This window comes from Magallana gigas, chromosome 1, assembly GCF_963853765.1.
Source record: "Magallana gigas chromosome 1, xbMagGiga1.1, whole genome shotgun sequence".
Taxonomy (NCBI): Eukaryota; Metazoa; Mollusca; class Bivalvia; order Ostreida; family Ostreidae; genus Magallana; species Magallana gigas.
The window spans coordinates 56807820-56826172 of record NC_088853.1 but is presented as its reverse complement, the minus strand read 5'-3'; the positions used below and the strand labels follow the sequence as shown (position 1 = coordinate 56826172).

General features: G+C 33.5%; 1 protein-coding gene across 1 annotated transcript; it reads left to right on the top strand.

The window, feature by feature from the left end:
• The first annotated feature begins 4210 nt into the window (after positions 1-4210).
• On the top strand, positions 4211-17821 carry LOC136276072 (peptidyl-prolyl cis-trans isomerase G-like). Its single transcript, XM_066086943.1, has 7 exons — positions 4211-4472; positions 5302-5970; positions 6527-6594; positions 13431-14040; positions 15592-16284; positions 16820-16998; positions 17801-17821. The coding sequence occupies exons 1-7, from the start codon at positions 4211-4213 to the stop codon at positions 17819-17821; spliced, it is 2502 nt and encodes an 833-aa protein (XP_065943015.1).
• Positions 17822-18353: the final 532 nt, after the last annotated feature.

The following is an 18353-nucleotide window of genomic DNA, read 5'->3' as shown; positions in this document are numbered from 1 at the left end:
ATAGATCTAAGCGAAAAAAAGAGAAAAAAATTTTGCGGCACTCGAGGCTTGAACCTGGGTCGCCAGGGCCATGTCCACGACTATAACGACTGAGCTACTCGGACTCCGCTTCAGAACTTTGACGCTTAATTTCTCGAGAATGCCTTGATCGATTTTAAAACTAATTACATATTCTTAATCAGTAAAAGGGTCACTATAAGGTGAAAAGACTTGAAAGAAAAATATTAAAAAATAAAAAAGTTTAAAAATTCAATTTTTCAAATTTCCTTCCGGTGACGACCGGAAGTGACGGCGGACCTTCTCTTGACCGAGGTACATTAGAAAAACGCTGGATCTATCATCTCTGAAAATTTCAGCCCTATATCTTTACTCGTTTTTGAGAAACTTGACAGACAAAATTGACTTTAAAAAATCGTTTATTGACGATAACTTCCGACCGGAAGTGAATTTTGAAAAAATCTCACTAGGGTACAAACTTCATATAACGAGGCATCATCAGTGAAAATTTGAAGCAAATCGAATCAGCCACTTCCGAGAAATCGCCTGCACAAAATGTGTAAGGAAAAAAAGAATAATAATAATAAAATTGAAAAAGAAACAATAGAATAATAGAAGGGTCTTCCGCTGAAGACGGAAGACCCTATTAATAGAATTGAAAAAGAAACCGAAGAATAATAGAAGGGTCTTCCGCTGAAGACGGAAGACCCTAATGATATGGAAAAAGGAGTGAAGTACTAATGCTTTATTGCATCGCTTTTTATAAGTTCTATTACATTGCTTTTTTAAATGCTTGCATTTCCTCCAATTAAGATTGAAAAGATTACTTTTGTTTACATTTGGTCCCTAAAAACCCTAATAAGGTAACACAAGAGAAAATCATTATATTGTTGGGATATAGAAACGTATTATACTTAATCTAGCATTAATAACCTTTCACAAAATGGCTCTCATTAAAGGGCTATAGATGAACAATTTTAGAGCCCTTTGATCCCTTAATTTAAGGGGCCAGCCCCTTTTTCTTGAAATCAAATGAAAGGACATTTAATTCTGAAAACATGTTGTGAACAAGTGTTTCAAAATTCGTTACCGTTCTGGAGATATCTGAGAAAGAAGGTTTTAGGGGTCGATCTCTTATCTCCTTATAGGGGCCGTTTGGCGAAATTTTGAAGATTGCATATGTTTAAGAACATCTTTTTGAACAACTTTTCTTCTGTATTGCATTTCAAAATATTTTTCCTTTCTGAGATATGGGTGATCAAAATTTTGGACTTTTGGCCCCTAAAATCCTTTAATTACGTAATACATGATAAAATCATTACATTGCTTGGACACATAACAGTGCGATAAACATATTTGCTTCTATAACCTTTCACAAAATATCTCTCATTAAAGAACTACAGATTAAAGACTTTAGAGCCCTTTGGTCCCTTAATTTGAGGGGCCAGCCCCTTTTTCTTGATATCAAATGAAAGGTCATTTAATTCTAAACACATTTTGTTCAACAAGTGTTTAGAAATTCGTTACCATTCTGGAGATATATGACAAAGAAGGTTTTAGGGGCCGATCCCTTATCTCCCTATAGGGGCCGTTTAACAAAATTTTGAAGGTTGCATTTTGTTAAGAACATCATTTTGAACAACTTTTCTTCTGTACTGCATTACAAAATATTTTTCCTTTCTGAGATATGGGTGATCGAAATTTTGGACTTTTGGCCCCTAAAAACCCTTAATTACGTAACACATAATGAAATCATTACATTGCTTGAATACATAACATTAAGATAAACATATTTGCTTCTATAATCTATTACAAAATATCCCACGGTAAAGAGTTACGGGTAAAAGATTTTAGAGCCCTCTAGGTCCCTAATTTGAGGGGCCAGCCCCTTGTTCTTGATATCAGCTGAAAGATCTTGTAAATATAAACTTTTTTTACGTTACATGTTTTAACAAAATATTTTCCAGAAAAGAGATAAAGAGAGAAAAGCACAAAAATTAACGACGCTTTTTTAATGTCAATTTTCGAGCCATAGCGAGCTTTGGCGCCAATAGTGCTAAACATACAAAACAACAATCATGCAAAACTTGAATCTTTCCTTTACCAACTGTAGAAATTTGAGCTCAAAATCTCTTATAGTTTAGGAGAACGGCCGCAGACAAAATACCCATATAAAAATTAGAAAAATCTCAAAATCTCAAAAACGGATGTGACGTCATCAATGCAAAAAATTTGCTATCATGTTCAGACCACTATCTATCACATCTGAAAATTTGTAGGAGATCGGTTGAGCCGTTTCTGAGAAATCGCGTGCACAAAAATGGGAAGAAAAAAAAAGAATAAAAATAATAGGGAAAAAGAAACCGAAGAATAACAATAAGGTCTTCCGTTGGAAACGGAAGACCTTAATAAGAATAGGGAAAAAGAAACAAAGCAATAACAATAAGGTCTTCCGTTGGAAACGGAAGACCTTAATAAGAAGAATAGGGAAAAAGAAACAAAGCAATAACAATAAGGTCTTCCGTTTCCAACGGAAGACCTTAATAAGAAAGTCGACAAAAACAATATGTCTCCCCTTTGAAAGGGGAGACATAATTAATTTTGCACCATTACGGAGATCCTATGGAATTGTAGCCCTCTCCAGTAAACATCAGATATAAAAAAAATCGGAGAGGGCTACATTATTGCAGCTAATTGGAGGAGGATGGTCTAGAATTGTTTAAAAAGTTTTCTTTCTATTTGTTCTCTACAGTAAATTATTTTTTTTTAAATTTGCTTTAAATGAAAGACCATACCTGAATGTGAGATGAATGGAAAAACTGCTATTTTCTGTGTGATGAACTGAAAGACTGCTATTTCTAAAAAAAGAAATGAATATTAAAAATAGATTAAAAGGCTAAATAAGGCACAAATAAATAAAATAAAATCTGCACAAATGTAAAAAGAAACTACTTACATAATAATTACTTCCATCTTTTTGGGGAGTAAAATTAACTTGTTCAATTTGAGATTGTAAAGCGATTTTCAACTTGATTTTTATGAAAAAGAGATGCATTTTTCCCTCCAATTTTTTTGCACTTTTTAAGTTTATTCTGATTGGATATTAGTGTTGTTTTGTTATATATTGTGAATGTTGAACTTCCCTCCAAAAACTATTTTACTCCTACTCATTGGATGCAGAAAACAAATTCTTTGCAGCTGGTACAGCGTAAGATTTTCTGATTGGATATTAGCGTTGTCTTGTTATACATTGTAAATGTTAAATTTCCCTCCAAAAACTATTTTACTTTTTCTGATTGGATGCAGAGAACGAGTTCTTTGCAGCTGATACAGTGTGTTAAAACAGGTTAATGATATGATATATTATCCTACGGGTGTAGATAAAATTGATACGGTAACCCATTCAAAGTTTGATAAGATTGTACTTATAATGCTGTGTAAAGTGACGAGAAAGAATTTTTTTTGTTTAGTTGACATCGATTTTAAAAATTAAAGAGAAGCGCATAGTTTATATATTGAATGTATAACTTGATACACTGGTAATGGGTTTTAAAAAAAAAATGTTTGCGTATATTTAAGAAAGTGCTGAATAAGTGAAATACCTTTCAAATAGGATGACCTTATTGAATGAGAAGTGCAAATTACCCTCACCCTCCCTTTTTGCAAGTATTTGTAAGAATGAATCACCCCATGAATGTGAGATGTTTTGACTGGTAAAAGGGCACAAAGCTGCTGACTTTATATTTTTCACTTCTTTTGGAAAGGTTTGACCAAATAAAAGTAATTGCATTTACAATAAAATCAACCCGATTAGAAACCTTTCTGACTTTTTATATCAAGTTAATTTCAATTTTTTTCTTTTTTTTTTTATTAGTGAATTCTGTTGACAAATAATTGTGCTGATTCAATTTATTTTAACACGGATTTACTACACTTCCCTTAAAGCAATGAACTGATGGTCAAAAGGCACATTTTGTGTCATCATGTATAAGTCCGCTCTTTACAAGTTTTGAAACTTTGGGAGTACTTCAATTATAGAACTAATTGCTACACCCGATTTTCTATTACCTTTTTTGACCCTCTAATGTTTTGAGACAAAGTGCGGTACTGATAACATTTTTACCTTATATAAGTAAAGGTAAAACTGTTATCAGTACCGCACTTTGTCTTCATTTCACACCGAGTATCTTTTATTACGTGTTGAATAGTAAAAATGTCATTTGCTGTTTTTCTCCTGTTCGGAATTGTTGGACTGTCTGCTCAACATTGTAATTATGTGAACCGTTGTTGTCGGGAAACCACTCGTGGGTTTGATTGCGCCTTAAAGAGAGATCCATGTTCCTGTATTTCTCTATGCGGGGTGGCGGACAACACGATTGTGGACATCGGTCGCGCTACCCACAGAATATTTGCTTCAGAGAAACTAATTGTCCACCAGCAGAGCTCCACAGTCTATACAAGGATGCCATGTCCAGGTATATTTTTAACAATATTTATTCAAAGTTATGTTTTATTATGTAAAAAGAAAGTATGAAAGGGGGATGGAGTTACGAGTTTGTAATTGCTTAAAAAAGAAACGAATAAAAATCTAAATTAACAGAAAGTATTATAAAAAAAACATATGCTAGTTTATAAGAAAAAATATATAATTGAGAAGGGTGGATGGCCATTTCGGAATAATTTCGCATGCTACGTCATCATTTTTCACCTATTGAGCTTTATTGAGTGCGCATCTTTCGAAGAAGATGGTAGGTGGATGAAATGTGGATTGTCATTCCGACATTTAAAATTTTGTATATTTAGTATGATGGCTTTGATGGAAAGAAAATACTAGTTAGATTGTGAAAGGTGTTAGATGTACTTAGCTCACGATCCACTGATTTTCCCACTAAGAGATCGGATTGCAGTCGACGGTTACCTGTCAAAGTCTCATACCCCGCGATTTAATTTACGGAGCACGAGGTCACATTTTTTTAGTTGACGCATTGCAATGCATATAAAAGGGGGAAAAGGAATAAACATAAGAAAGTTGATATATAAAGAAGAGAATACCTATGTGTGTTTTGTCATAAAAATACATACATATTTTTCAAACAGATATACCATTCGAATTTCATCGATTTTTTGGTAACAATATGGTGCACAAGCGGGGCCAAATTTCTATAAAACACTCTCACCAGGATTTTCATACACCTAACCAAATATACGAGCTTTACTTTTTGAAATTTACTGCAGAATATATTAATTATTTTTATTAATTATTATTATTATGCAGAAAAATATTAAAACATTGTCTTTTTATAGGATCAACAACAACCAGAACAAAGGCCACCTCCGGGGATGGTACCCCCCAGCCAGAGTCCAACATGACGCAGACTGTCACCGGGGAGGGTACCCTCCAACCAGAGTCCCTTACGACGCAGGTTGTCAAGAGGGAGGGTACCCTCCAGCCAGAGCCCATCACGACGCAGGTTGTCGCCGGTGAGGGTACCCTCCAAACAGAGTCTGTCATCGTCCAGACAGCACCAGTAGAGGGTACCCCCCAACCAGAGTCCGTCGCCGTCCAGACAGCACCAGTAGAGGGTACCCCCCAACCAGAGTCCATCACCGTCCAGACAGCACCAGTAGAGGATACCCCCCAACCAGAGTCCATCACCGTCCAGACAGCACCAGTAGAGGGTACCCCTCAACCAAAGTCCATCACCGTCCAGACAGCACCAGTAGAGGATACCCCCCAACCAGAGTCCATCACCGTCCAGACAGCACCAGTAGAGGATACCCCCCAACCAGAGTCTGTCGCCGTCCAGACTGCACCAGTAGAGGGTACCCCTCAACCAGAGTCCGTCGCTGTCCAGACAGCACCAGTAGAGGAGGGGATGAGGTCTACAGGTAGAATAAGTAATTCTACCCACCTCTCCTCTACTGGTTTAACACCACCTGATGTTTCGCCTAGTTCTACCACACTCATATTAGGTAATTTGCAATCAAATATTTATCATATGAATTTAAATTACCTTTACTTTCTATTTTTACTTGTTTTGATTCTTCCAATAGTCATATATAAATTCATTATTTATTCCAAAAAAAGTCAGTTTGAAACTAGACAAAGAACCATAAATATGGCTGGTGTTTATAAAGAAACATTTATTTTGAAGTCTTATGAATCAAACAATATTGACATGGATGAAAGTTTTTCTGATTCATCTTTAAGTAATGATTATGCATCTATTGCATCATTATCAGAAAATGAATTATATTTGGAACCAATTACCAAGACTATAACGAAACTTTAATTTTTTTTCTTATCATCATTAGCGTCTACATCATCATCATAAGAAGAAAAAAGCACACAACACTAAGAAGACTGTCATCACCACTACCTTCTCCATCACCACTTCAAATTTCCCCTATTTACACCCACCACCACCTTTAAGTATTGACATGTCATCACTTTTGTATACACCCTCATTGTTTTCAACCAGTACAAGCTCAGAGATATCTCTGTTTGATGTTTCAACGGTTACTGCAGCAGCTTCTTCTAAGCCATATTATGAAGAACACTGCGAAATGTCAACCTTTGGAAATGTAAATAGAAGGGTAAGGAGATCAATGACACAAAAGAAAAAAAGATTAAATAATTTTCATATTTTTATTTTGGAAACTTTGGGGTAATTTTTGATCTAAAGTAAAGATACGCTACTGCAGAAACCGTCGAAACATCAAAATAAGAATGTTAACATTTGTTCTAAGAAGTTTTTAAAAAGATTTGATAGTTTTGCTACAATATTTGAATTATTTTGTTAACTTAACAATAAGTATACATTGCATTATTTTTGTAAGCTTTACAAAAAGTATATATAGACGGCTGAGTTTCACAATAAGTATACATTTGAATTATTTTTAAGCTTAACAATGAGTATATTTGTACTGTTGTGTTATGTAATTACACGCCACTTTTTGTTTAACTTAAGTTTAAAAAATGTATATAATTATACATGGTGATGTGTTTTTTAAATGAGACGAAGGACGTGACTAATTTGTAAAAACTAGGCGAAACATCAGGTGTCATTATGTTAAATTGACTTTTATTATGTTTTTTTTTTCATTTAGATTACCAATTTTACATTTGCACATTGATATGCAAAATTGTTTTTAATTTTTATTTTAAAAAAATATGATATTTTACTACAATATGTGCCATTTCTTAATTCTAGTCTTATTTTTAGTGTTTACATGTAATAAATAGAACACTTAAGCATAAAAAATTCATTACCTTGTTCTAGTCATATTAATAGTGCTTTGTGTATACATATTTTACATATTTTTCTCCTATAGCATCAAAAACTGTTTCTAAATGAGGAAGTGGGAAGGACATTGGCACTGTTATTTTGATAAGAGCACGATAATCACAAGCAAACCGAAAGGTACCATTCTTTTTCTTTACTAAAACCACTGGCGAATGCCATTCTAAATTTGAAGGCTGAATGATATCATGTTTCAACATTTCAGATACTTGATTTTCAATTTCTTTTGAAGCTTGAGGAGAAGTTCTGTAGAATTGAAGCCGAACCGGTTTTGAATTTGGTTTAATTAGGGTCTTCCGTTTCCAACGGAAGACCCTATTGTTTTTGTTAGGTTTCTTTTTCTCTATTTTTCACTATTATTATTCTTTTTTTTCTTAACATTTTTCTTAAAACTCAAATATCTCAAATATGCTACAATGGATTTTTATGAAAATTTCACGAAAAATACAAAATATCAAGGTCTTTTATCATGTACAGTTTTGTTGATGACGTCACTTCCGGTCGGCCGTTATATTCGTTTTTCTTTTTGTAAAAAGTGATCTTGTCCTCCCTTTTTCTCAAAAACGATTAAAGATAGAAAATTGAAAGTTTCAGGAATGATAGATTTTTGAATTTCTAGGGCCGATCAGGTAAAACTACGATCGTCCGTCACTTCCGGTCCGCTCAAACAGCATTTTCGGAAAATTGTGTTTTAAAATTTTTTTAAATCAAATAATCTACAATTTTTTTTCGATCAGAATATGTTTTAAACTTATCAAATTTTAATATGAGCAGGTCGTCCGTCACTTCCGGTCGCTACCGGAAGTGATTCTAATATTTGGATTTTTGGCATTTTAAAGCATATGCATTTTGTTGACATTTTTGCACTGAATACAAAACTAAAAACCGTTTTAAAATCGGACAACGCATTGCTGAGATATTGAAGTTTAAAAATGACGTTTTCCGGGAATCTGCATTTCGCGCAATGTCTACCCAGAGTTATCATTCCTGCTTCACTGGTGGGAGATTGCATTTCTTTGTGTAGGTTGAGAAAGTAGTTTAAAAGGAAGTTAATATGATAGTAAATCGTACCAAATGTCAACAGTTTAATTGAACGCTATCAATTCAAAATCAAACGAAAGACCCACTTGTTGCTCGCAACAATGTGCTTTCAGGTAAAAACACGATAGTAATTTGTACCAAAATTCATTCCGAAAATTGTTTATTTGTTCCTAAAATTATTATAACTATAGCTATTATCTTAGAATTTATAAGGTAACCAACACTACAGCCCATAAAATTTGGCTTCGTGCAAAAGAATCATACCAGTGATCTATCTCCCTTCGTTGATCAGTTGATGAGATCAGTAGTGACCACTTTGATACATTATATAAAGGATCTACTGTTCATCCAAATGACCGTAGCGTTATTTTTCATTAATTAAAATCAAGTTGCAATATTCAATATATTGTCGGTTTGAAATAAAGAAATGTTTTCGTACGAGTTAACTAATAAGCTATAGTTCTATATTTAGAAAAAAACAAAACAAAGGAAACTACGCAGTTAGTTTGTCGAAAGATATCGAAGACATTTCAAGAGGTTTTTACGGTGCTGCTTTGTTGCAAAACAAGAAGATAGATCTTGTATACTCTTTTATTAAGAGAACGATAGTACAGTTTTGTTATATCAATCAAATTGAAACAGAGTAAGTCATGTCAGATTGTCTTTCACGTCAGCATATAATTCCAGTTGCATGAATAGCTGTATCTCTAGGTTTGGATGTCGGAACCGATCGTTAAGATCTAAATTGTTATGAAAGATAATCTGCTATAAATATATATATATATATATATATATATATATATATATATATATATATATATATATATACATTCTTGATTTACATACTATTCCGAAGATATATTTATTTCAAGTACAGATGGTAGTGATTATAGTGGGCACTATTGAAATGAAACGCAGACACATGAGGATGATTATGTCACCTGAATAAATAGACATTGCTTACTAAAGTGAAGATCATTCGAGAGTATAACTATTATAGGGTCAACTTTTAAATAAATATTTACAATCTGACAAAACCATGCACAAACTTCTGTTACGTTATCACATCTATGAGATTGTGTAAGAAAAGTCTGTGCTTGAGTCAAATTGACAAATATAGAGGTCAAGTTCAAATTTGGTTCCATCCTAGTGTATGATTAATTCAGAGTTATTTCTCTTGTTCTAAAACAAGATTGACTGCTCTTAAATTTTAAATTGATGCTTTTGTTAACTTGACTAGAAAATACAGGTCAAGATTGAAATTTACTTCTGGTCTGATGATTTGTGATGAAGTTATGCGTCTTGAAGTTATATAAAAAGAATGATTTTTAGGGATTTATATATCTTTTGTATTGAATTGTTACAGTAAAGGCGATTCCAAGTTTTTTTTTTATGTTTAGCGTCCACGGACGGATTGGTTTCGAGATGTTGAAATAAAATTTAAAAAATCATTTTTGATAAGATAAGATCGCTTTTTCATATGTCGGGCTTGGGATCGCATTTTTAAATGAAATCGGAAATCAAATATTCATAATAACAACATTCAAAATGAAAACCATAGTGGTTATTTGTTATTTTTGCATTTTTCTTACAAAATAAAGAAAATGCTTAAAAATATATTATAAATTTTATTTTGTTTAATCTTTAAAGTTGTGTGTTTTTTCTAAGGGTTGTGGGTTTTTTTCCTGATAGAAAGATGGGTTTTTGAGTTTTGGGTGGACACTAAGCAAAGACAAAATTTGCAATGGCCTAATTTGGCATATGAAGATTTGACTGATTGTGGGAGCATTCGTGGCTTTTCGACACATCTAGTTTGCATGTATATGCTAAAAATTTTATCTTTAAGATGTAAATTGTTCAGTTCAAAGAATTTGTAAAGTTAGGATGAGGATGTAAAAGAAAAGACAGGGTTATTAAATTTGTTCTAAGGAATCTATTACTTCAGCCTTAGTTTCAAATAAAGATATCTTTAATTTATTGTGTCATAAAGACAAGATGTTGATACAGTGAATATTCATAATACTTTAACTTATGACCTATTTCTAAATATTTATTGTCACTGTCTGAACAGAAATTTAATTGAAAAGATGAAATTGGCCCTGCTTTGAAAATAAATGACAATAAAAATGGTAAACCATGTGAAATCCCATGAAGTAAAAGTACTCAATGTTACAAAAACTTGACACATTGATCTAACAGTCCTATCACTACTGTAACAAAATGTGCATAAAACACATTATGCATTTGCCATGATCTATACATGTATATATATGTACATGTACTAAAATTGTTTTAACCATGGCTTTGAGACAAAGGGTGTGGTGTCCAATAAATACATGTATAATGTTGACCTTACCAGCCCCTTTCGAAATTAGAAATGATTAGATAACTTGTGAAAAAAGTTGACACCATAATCCTTTATCTATATATTTTTTTTTATACCCTGTGTCATTCCAGGTGTAACTCATAGTTTGTGTCATTGTATATAAGATATGATCTGCAGGGGTGACCTTACCCTCTTAATAAATAGAATTGATCAAGTATCTTTAATAATGGGGTTGAATTTGGAACAGGGTTCTTTACTACTTTAGGAATTCTCCTCTACTCCCACACAGCTGTAATGAAAATTGAATTCATAATTTTGTTGACTAGGAAACCCTCTACCAATATTATCAATTTTATGTCCCCCAAGATAGGGGTTTTGACTCTAGGGCGGACCAAAATGGTCATATAGATTTAAGGTACTATGAAACACACTTGAAATTATTATTTGAAATATTTTCTCAAATACAGAAAATAATGACTTAATATTATGTAAAAGTGAATTTGAACCCATTATCTTAAGAAAAAATATATAAATCATACTCATGAATTACTTGAGGCTAAACAAATTTGATATAAAACATACTTTGATAATTTTGAAACACACAGTTGGATGGCGTTCATGTGATTTTTGTGCAATTTAGCCTTATATCATTTAAAAATGTTCAACTTGTGTTCTTTTCAAAGTAAAGACTTGAAATTTAGACACAATTATCACCAGTGTTCAGGCTTTAATGTTAAACAAATTTCAAGGTCATATGTGGCCGAAATGGTCATTTAGTGTTAATGTATATAGAATGTTTAAAAAACGTCCACTGACACAGAATAAAAACTGACTGCATAATAAGGAAAAAAAAACATTGAGCCGTCATCTAAGAATATTTCATATCACATACATGTAAGGCAAGGTTTAAGGCTGGGGGGGGGGATGTATATTTGTCTTTTTATATTATTCTGCTCAGGAATTTCAATGAAAAAAAAAAGTTAATTCAGATATTTAGAAAAGAGACAGAATGAATCTGTCTATCAAAGTTAAGAAATTGTGAAAGTTAAAGGTGTTTTCTTTCCTTGCTTCTTCATAAAGGAGTTATTTTCCCTTGCCTTGCCATAATTCTGTTTTTAATCATTAAGTTTTATGTAATTAAGAAGTTGTATAATCAAAAGAGTTTTTTTTTTTATTTTTTATTGTTGGAAACAAAAACTGTTACACTTTATGAACTTAGTAAATAAACAAATAGACTTGTTAATAGTATAGTAATAATTGGCTAACCAAACTGATTGATAAACAGTACATGTAAAATGATTTTGGTATAAAAACCAGATGGTGAACCACTGATTAATACTAAAGCCGGAATAGGATTAGCGAGTATCTCTGGATGTTGTATGAAGAAGAGTGGGGTTTTTTTTGTTTAATTTCCCACAGGGAGAGTTTCTGTCTGCCCTTTAGGATGAGGGATTGGAGATTGTTTTAGATAAAACATGTTTACTAGCCACCTCATATTAGTTTATCCATGAAAAGATATACACTTAAATCCTATCTTGAAAATTAACAAATATGGGGAAAATTATTTTCTATCAGAGCATTTTCCCTTTTCAATATTTGGTCATGCACTCTAATATGATCTTTTTTCAAAAAATAATAATTAAAGGTTGAAAGATTTCAGGCAGGGAGTGGTCATTGTTTCAATACTATAATTTTTATACACCAGAATGAAACTTAATTAAATGTAAAAATGAGACTCCTCGACAAGTTTGTGTGTGGGCTATGGTACTCAGGTGACCATTAAGGCCGTCGGGCCAATCGTTACAATAATCCTATTTATTTCAGTCTAAATATTCCACTCTAAAATAGGAAACGTACGGCAAATTGAGGTTCACAATTTTTTGTATATATTGGCCCTATATTTCAATTTCAGTAAAATATAAAATCAATTGACAATATTGTGTATCATTTAATCTATAAGAACATTTTTCACTCTTCAGCAAACTGGCCCTCTCGAATATTAATTACTGCGATTAATATTTTGTAAATATTATAAGGATGGAAAAAGGGACTGTAGTCTGTTGTTGTCGATACAGACACATAAAAATTTCAGTCATATTTTGCCCTGGTTTAAACTGATTTTTAAAAATATCACAAAAAATTAAAATGTTACAATTATTTTCATAAGAATACCCATAAATTAAGATATAAATTGTTACCTAGAAAGACTTTCACAAGTGTAATTATGACATCATAAACAGTGCATTTTCCCGTAATTTTCTTAAAACTGAGCAGAAGACGCCATTTCCTCTATGATCTTTTGAACAGAACAGTTTGTCCACAACCGTCGCCCATGATGAAACTTACGTTATCACTTTATCATGTGATATCACATTAAATATATTAATTTAGTTGAGGACGACAGCTGCTTACACATTTTCCACTTCAAAAAACTATGAGATATATGCCATTTTTCATTATTTTCCTCTACATCTTAGGAAAAGGAAGAAATGTTGAACACATTATTCATTTTCAAAACAGAGTAAAAGTGTATAACTTGGTACTTTATATGCACATGTGTTCAAGATGGTATACGTGCATTTTCATGAGATTTTAATAACTTGTGAAATTTAAGGCAAATTTTGAAGGAAACTGTACCTTCTTTTCTGTCCAAACGCCATGAACATTGCCAATGCTCCTAAATAAAAATACAAATTGTATTTCTAAATAATGTCCATAACAATGAGATTTCTATTTTCATTCATTTCATGAATTTTTTTTAGATGCCAAAGAGAAAGGCATTGTCTGCAAAATACCAGCGTGAAAAAGACCGGTTGAGAAAGAGAAAACAACGACTTAACTCTGCAGCATTGGTAGAGCCTGATATTTTACCAGAAGTAGTCTCTGGAGCTGTCTCAGCTCCTCCCAGCAATGTTCTGGGGTCAGGTTCTATGGGGTGCCTACCTAAAGAGGAAAAACCCCTGGCCAGGATGCAGGCCTCGCCTAGAGTGAAAATGCATCCACCTGCCCAGAGGTTGCCATCTCCTCTGGGAAGTCGTCTGTGTGCCCAAGACGGAGGCACGGCACCGTCCCCTGACTCCCCACCGTGGGTTTGTGCTCCACCGAGGGCACCTGGACCAGACACCGTGCACGTGTCTGGACCAGCAGGTCAGGCGCAGCTGGAAACCTCCATGGATGAAGGGACCAGCAGGAAATTAAAAGATGAGGGATATTTTGAGGAAAATAAAAAGGAATCAAAAGGAAATACTATGCAATATATGAAACAAAATGAAACAGAGTATGAAAATATAACAATGAGATTTTATTATGATAAAAATGACTTGTCACATAAACTAGCAGAAAACAAAAAAGACAAAATTGAGAAAGACGCAAGTTTGAGTCATCAAAGTTCAACATGTACAGGTATCTATGAATTATATCGTTCTGTTCAGGGCTCATTCCATCAAGCTGATTATTTGTTCGAGGAGAACGCAGGAACTCAATGTGTTGCAAACTGTTTATCAGCTCTTTCTTATCACAAGTTAAAGAATACTAAGTTTTGGTCAGCGCAAGACATGAACAGAATCTTAATAACAGGCGATGAATTGTATTCATTTATGCAAAGAAGCTCATCCATTAATGATAGATATTTGCTTGTAGAAGAGCTGCCACAGAATTTTGAATGTTATGATCGTTCATTTGAATTTCTCTCGAATGAGCCAAAGACAAGTGTTATTTTGCCAGATCAACATATTAATTTCACAGAATTTGATGCTTTACCATTGCAACAAACACTCACTAATACTCTAGAAAATACTGATGGTTGTTTTGTTTGTTTTGGTGGGAACACTTTACTCATTGGCAAAACAAAGAATGGATTCTTTAGTTTTGATTCTCATTCAAGAACAATAGAGTGATTGTTTTCTACAAACGGCAAAAGCACACGAGTTTTATTTGATACTATTGACCAACTATTTTTGCATCTTACTGGCCTTGCTCTTTCAATGGGGTATTCCTCAAATGTAGAGTGTAATTTGACTGGAGTTCACTGCAAAATGACCAATATTTTAAACATTCCCGAAGATAAGGGAAACGACAATGGAACTCAAAATTTGACAAATAATGATGATTTGGTATTTGTTTCTGAAACACATGAACAATATAGATTCCTACTTCTAAACAATAAAGAAAAAACGACGCTTTGTAAATCTCTAAACGTCCCTTTTTTGCACAATACAGATAATCAACTGTCGCAGTGTCATGAACAAAACCTTGGAGAACCAATTTGCCATAAAGAAATTTTAAGAGATGGCAACTGCTATTTCAGAGCAATATCATATGCGTTGACAAATACTGAAGATTTTCACAATATCATGCGTAATGCTGTGTGTGCACATATTTTGGAAAATAAAGAGTTATTCAAAAAAATTTTAAGGAATGATCAACAGTCCGTTGAAAATTACATTGCATCTTCATCAATGTCACAAGATGGTGTATGGGCAACAGAGGTCGAGATTTTGGCAATGGCTCATCTTTTGAAAGTTGATATTTACACATTCTCAGAGGGTCATTGGTTAAGGTATTCTGGACAGATAGTAAACACAGTTTTGCCAAAAAACAATCTTGGTGCAATTTATTTGGATCATGTTGGCCAAAATCATTACAATGTGGTTCTAAATGTTGCAGAAAACCCATGCAGAGAAAGTCCAATAAATTTAAATTCACAAGACTCAAGACCAGTTCCCAAGAATTGTGCAGCAAAATATCAAAGTAACAAACAATTGCAAAGAAAGAAGCAAATCAAGAGAGATGATAAAAGAAAACAATCTTTAAGAAAAAAATACCGGGAAAGTGCAACCTTCAGACAAAACAAACTTGAGAAAGCACTTAACCGCTACAAACATGATGATGAATATCGAACTAAAGTAAAATTAAACAATGCAGACAGATACCACAAAGACATGCAATACCAAAAAAATGCTAAATTTCGAAGCAGGAATCTTTATGGAGACACTGTTCAGAGAGCTAAAAAACAAAAAGCCAGCATTGATAAATATGCTTCAAATGAGATGCACAGAGAACATGTAAAGGCAAGAAGTGTACGCAAATACGCAGAAAATCAAAAACATAAAGAAGATGTCAAATTGAGGAGCAAACGCAAGTATAAAACTGATAAAGAAAGCAGGGAAAAGGACAGGAAAAGAGGATTACAAAGCTATACACAAGATAAAAAGCATAAAGAAAAGGTCAAATTAGAAAATGTTCAGAGATATAAGAACAACACTGAATACAGAGCAAATACTAAACTCAGAAGTAAGGAAAAGTATGCCACAGATACCAATTACAAGATGCTCATTAACAAAGCAAGCATTCAAAGATACAAGGAAAATAATGATTTCAGGGAAAAGAAGCTCAAAGCTGCTGCAGAAAGATATAACAAAGATGAACTATTCAGATCAGCTGTCAAAACTTATAGCCAGAGGCGTTATGAATCTAGTTCAGAGACAAAAAACATGAAGAAAACAGCTGTTAGGCATAGTAGACAAATAAGAAAGGAAAAATGTACAAAAGAGGATGAAGTTGTGAGAATCTTTAAGGAGAAAACAAAAGAGGGCATTGACTATACATGCTGTTGTTGTAACCGACTTCTATTTCAAAATCAAGTTCAAAGATGTGAACAATCTATGTATATAAAAAATGAAAATGCAGCAAAAGTGGCAAATTTATGCATACAACAAAAATACCGTCATAATTGCACAACTTCCTGTCCGCAAAATTGTGTGAAATCAAATTTATGGATTTGCTATACGTGCCACAGAAAGATCTTGGCTGGCAATATTCCACCAGAGAGTGAAATTAATAGACTTACACTTGAGGATATCCCAGTAGAACTAGAAAGGTTAAATAACCTTGAGAAACACTTGATTTCTTTACACATTGGTCAAAAAAAACATTCATGGACAAGTAGTGTGCGTTCCTTCCAACTTAAAAAAAGTCACAGCTTTACCTTCAAAGGAGAACGAAGATTTACTGCTCCGTGTAAAGTTAAAAAGAAAGTTGAATTATAAGGGATACTATGAGTATCAGTTTGTCAATCCTAATCACATACTGACAGCATTAGACTTTTTGAAAAAGAACAATCAATGGTATGAGCATGTTACAATCAATACAGACTGGAGTGAAATCAGTGATCACAATGAAGAACTTCTACAAGAAAATGATGTAACTGTTGAGGAACCACAGGAAAATGCGATTGATACATGTTTGCAACCTGTGGATATTGCGCAGGAAGTTCTTGACCACTATTTTGACGATATCTATAGCATTGCCCCTGGTGAAGGAAATAATCCAGTGAGAATGTTGCAGGAACCCGGAAATGAAGCTAAAACATTTCCATACCTTTTCCCGAGTGGTCAGTTTTCATGGAATGATCAAAGGGATATAAAGATATCTTTATCAAGATATTTCAACAACAGACTAATGAATGCTGATGACAGATTTGCAAAGGACAGCACTTTTATATTCTTTAGTCAGTATATGTCTGATCTTAATCAAGTAATAGAGAAAACACAAATATCAGTGAGGAAATCAATCAAAGCAATGGGATGCAACAAGGTTATAGATTCTCAAATGGTTCAGGACCCTGATATTCTTGCAAGGCTCATGAAAAACAACGAAGCTTTAAGGTTTATGCAGCCAATTCGTGGAACACCAGCATATTGGTCATCTGCCCAAAAGGATCTTTTTGCAATGCTTCGTCAATTGGGAATCCCAACATGGTTCTGTTCTTTCTCAGCAGCTGAATATAGATGGAATGATGCAATTATAACAATTTTACGACAAAAAAATGATAACAGAGATCCGTGTTTGTTAGACTGGTCAGAGAAAAATGAGGTGCTAAAAAGTAATCCTGTTACTGTTGCAAGAATGTTTGAACACAGATTTCATGTCTTTCAGACAGATGTAATTCTTTCACCTGTTGAACCCATTGGAAAAGTTGCAGATTACTTTCAAAGAGTAGAATTCCAACAAAGAGGGTCTCCACACATGCATTGTTTATATTGGGTAGAAAATGCTCCAAAACTTGACCAGGATGGCGAAGAAGCTGTATGCAAATTTATAGATAAGTATGTATCATGTGCTTTGCCTGCAGAACATGAAGATCCTGAATTAAGAGACATTGTATTGGCAGTGCAACAACACAGCAAAAAACATTCGAAATCATGCAGGAAAAAAGGCACAAATTGTAGATTCAATTTTCCACGACCCCCTTCTGCTCGCACTTTCATTACTTCTCCAAACGAAACACAAGAGGGAGATGAAACTGACTCAGTTGAATTGAAAGAACAAAAAGTAGCTGCAAAAGAAATTCTTGAACGTATTTGGAATGAAGTGATAAATGAAGAAAATGAATCAAAAACATTTAAGGACGTTTTGGAGGGAGTAAACGTATCACAAGATCAGTATGAAAAAGCACATAAAATCTTGACAATGAAACATTCAGTTGTTCTTCAAAGAAAACTTGATGAACTATGGACGAATCAATATAATCCATGTCTCCTGAAATGCTGGAATGCAAATATGGATATTCAGTTTGTTACAGATCCATTTAGTTGCATCGTGTATATGATTTCATACATATCAAAGTCTGAAAGGGAAATGGGTATGATATTGAAACAAACAAAACTTGAAGCTGAGGAAGGAAA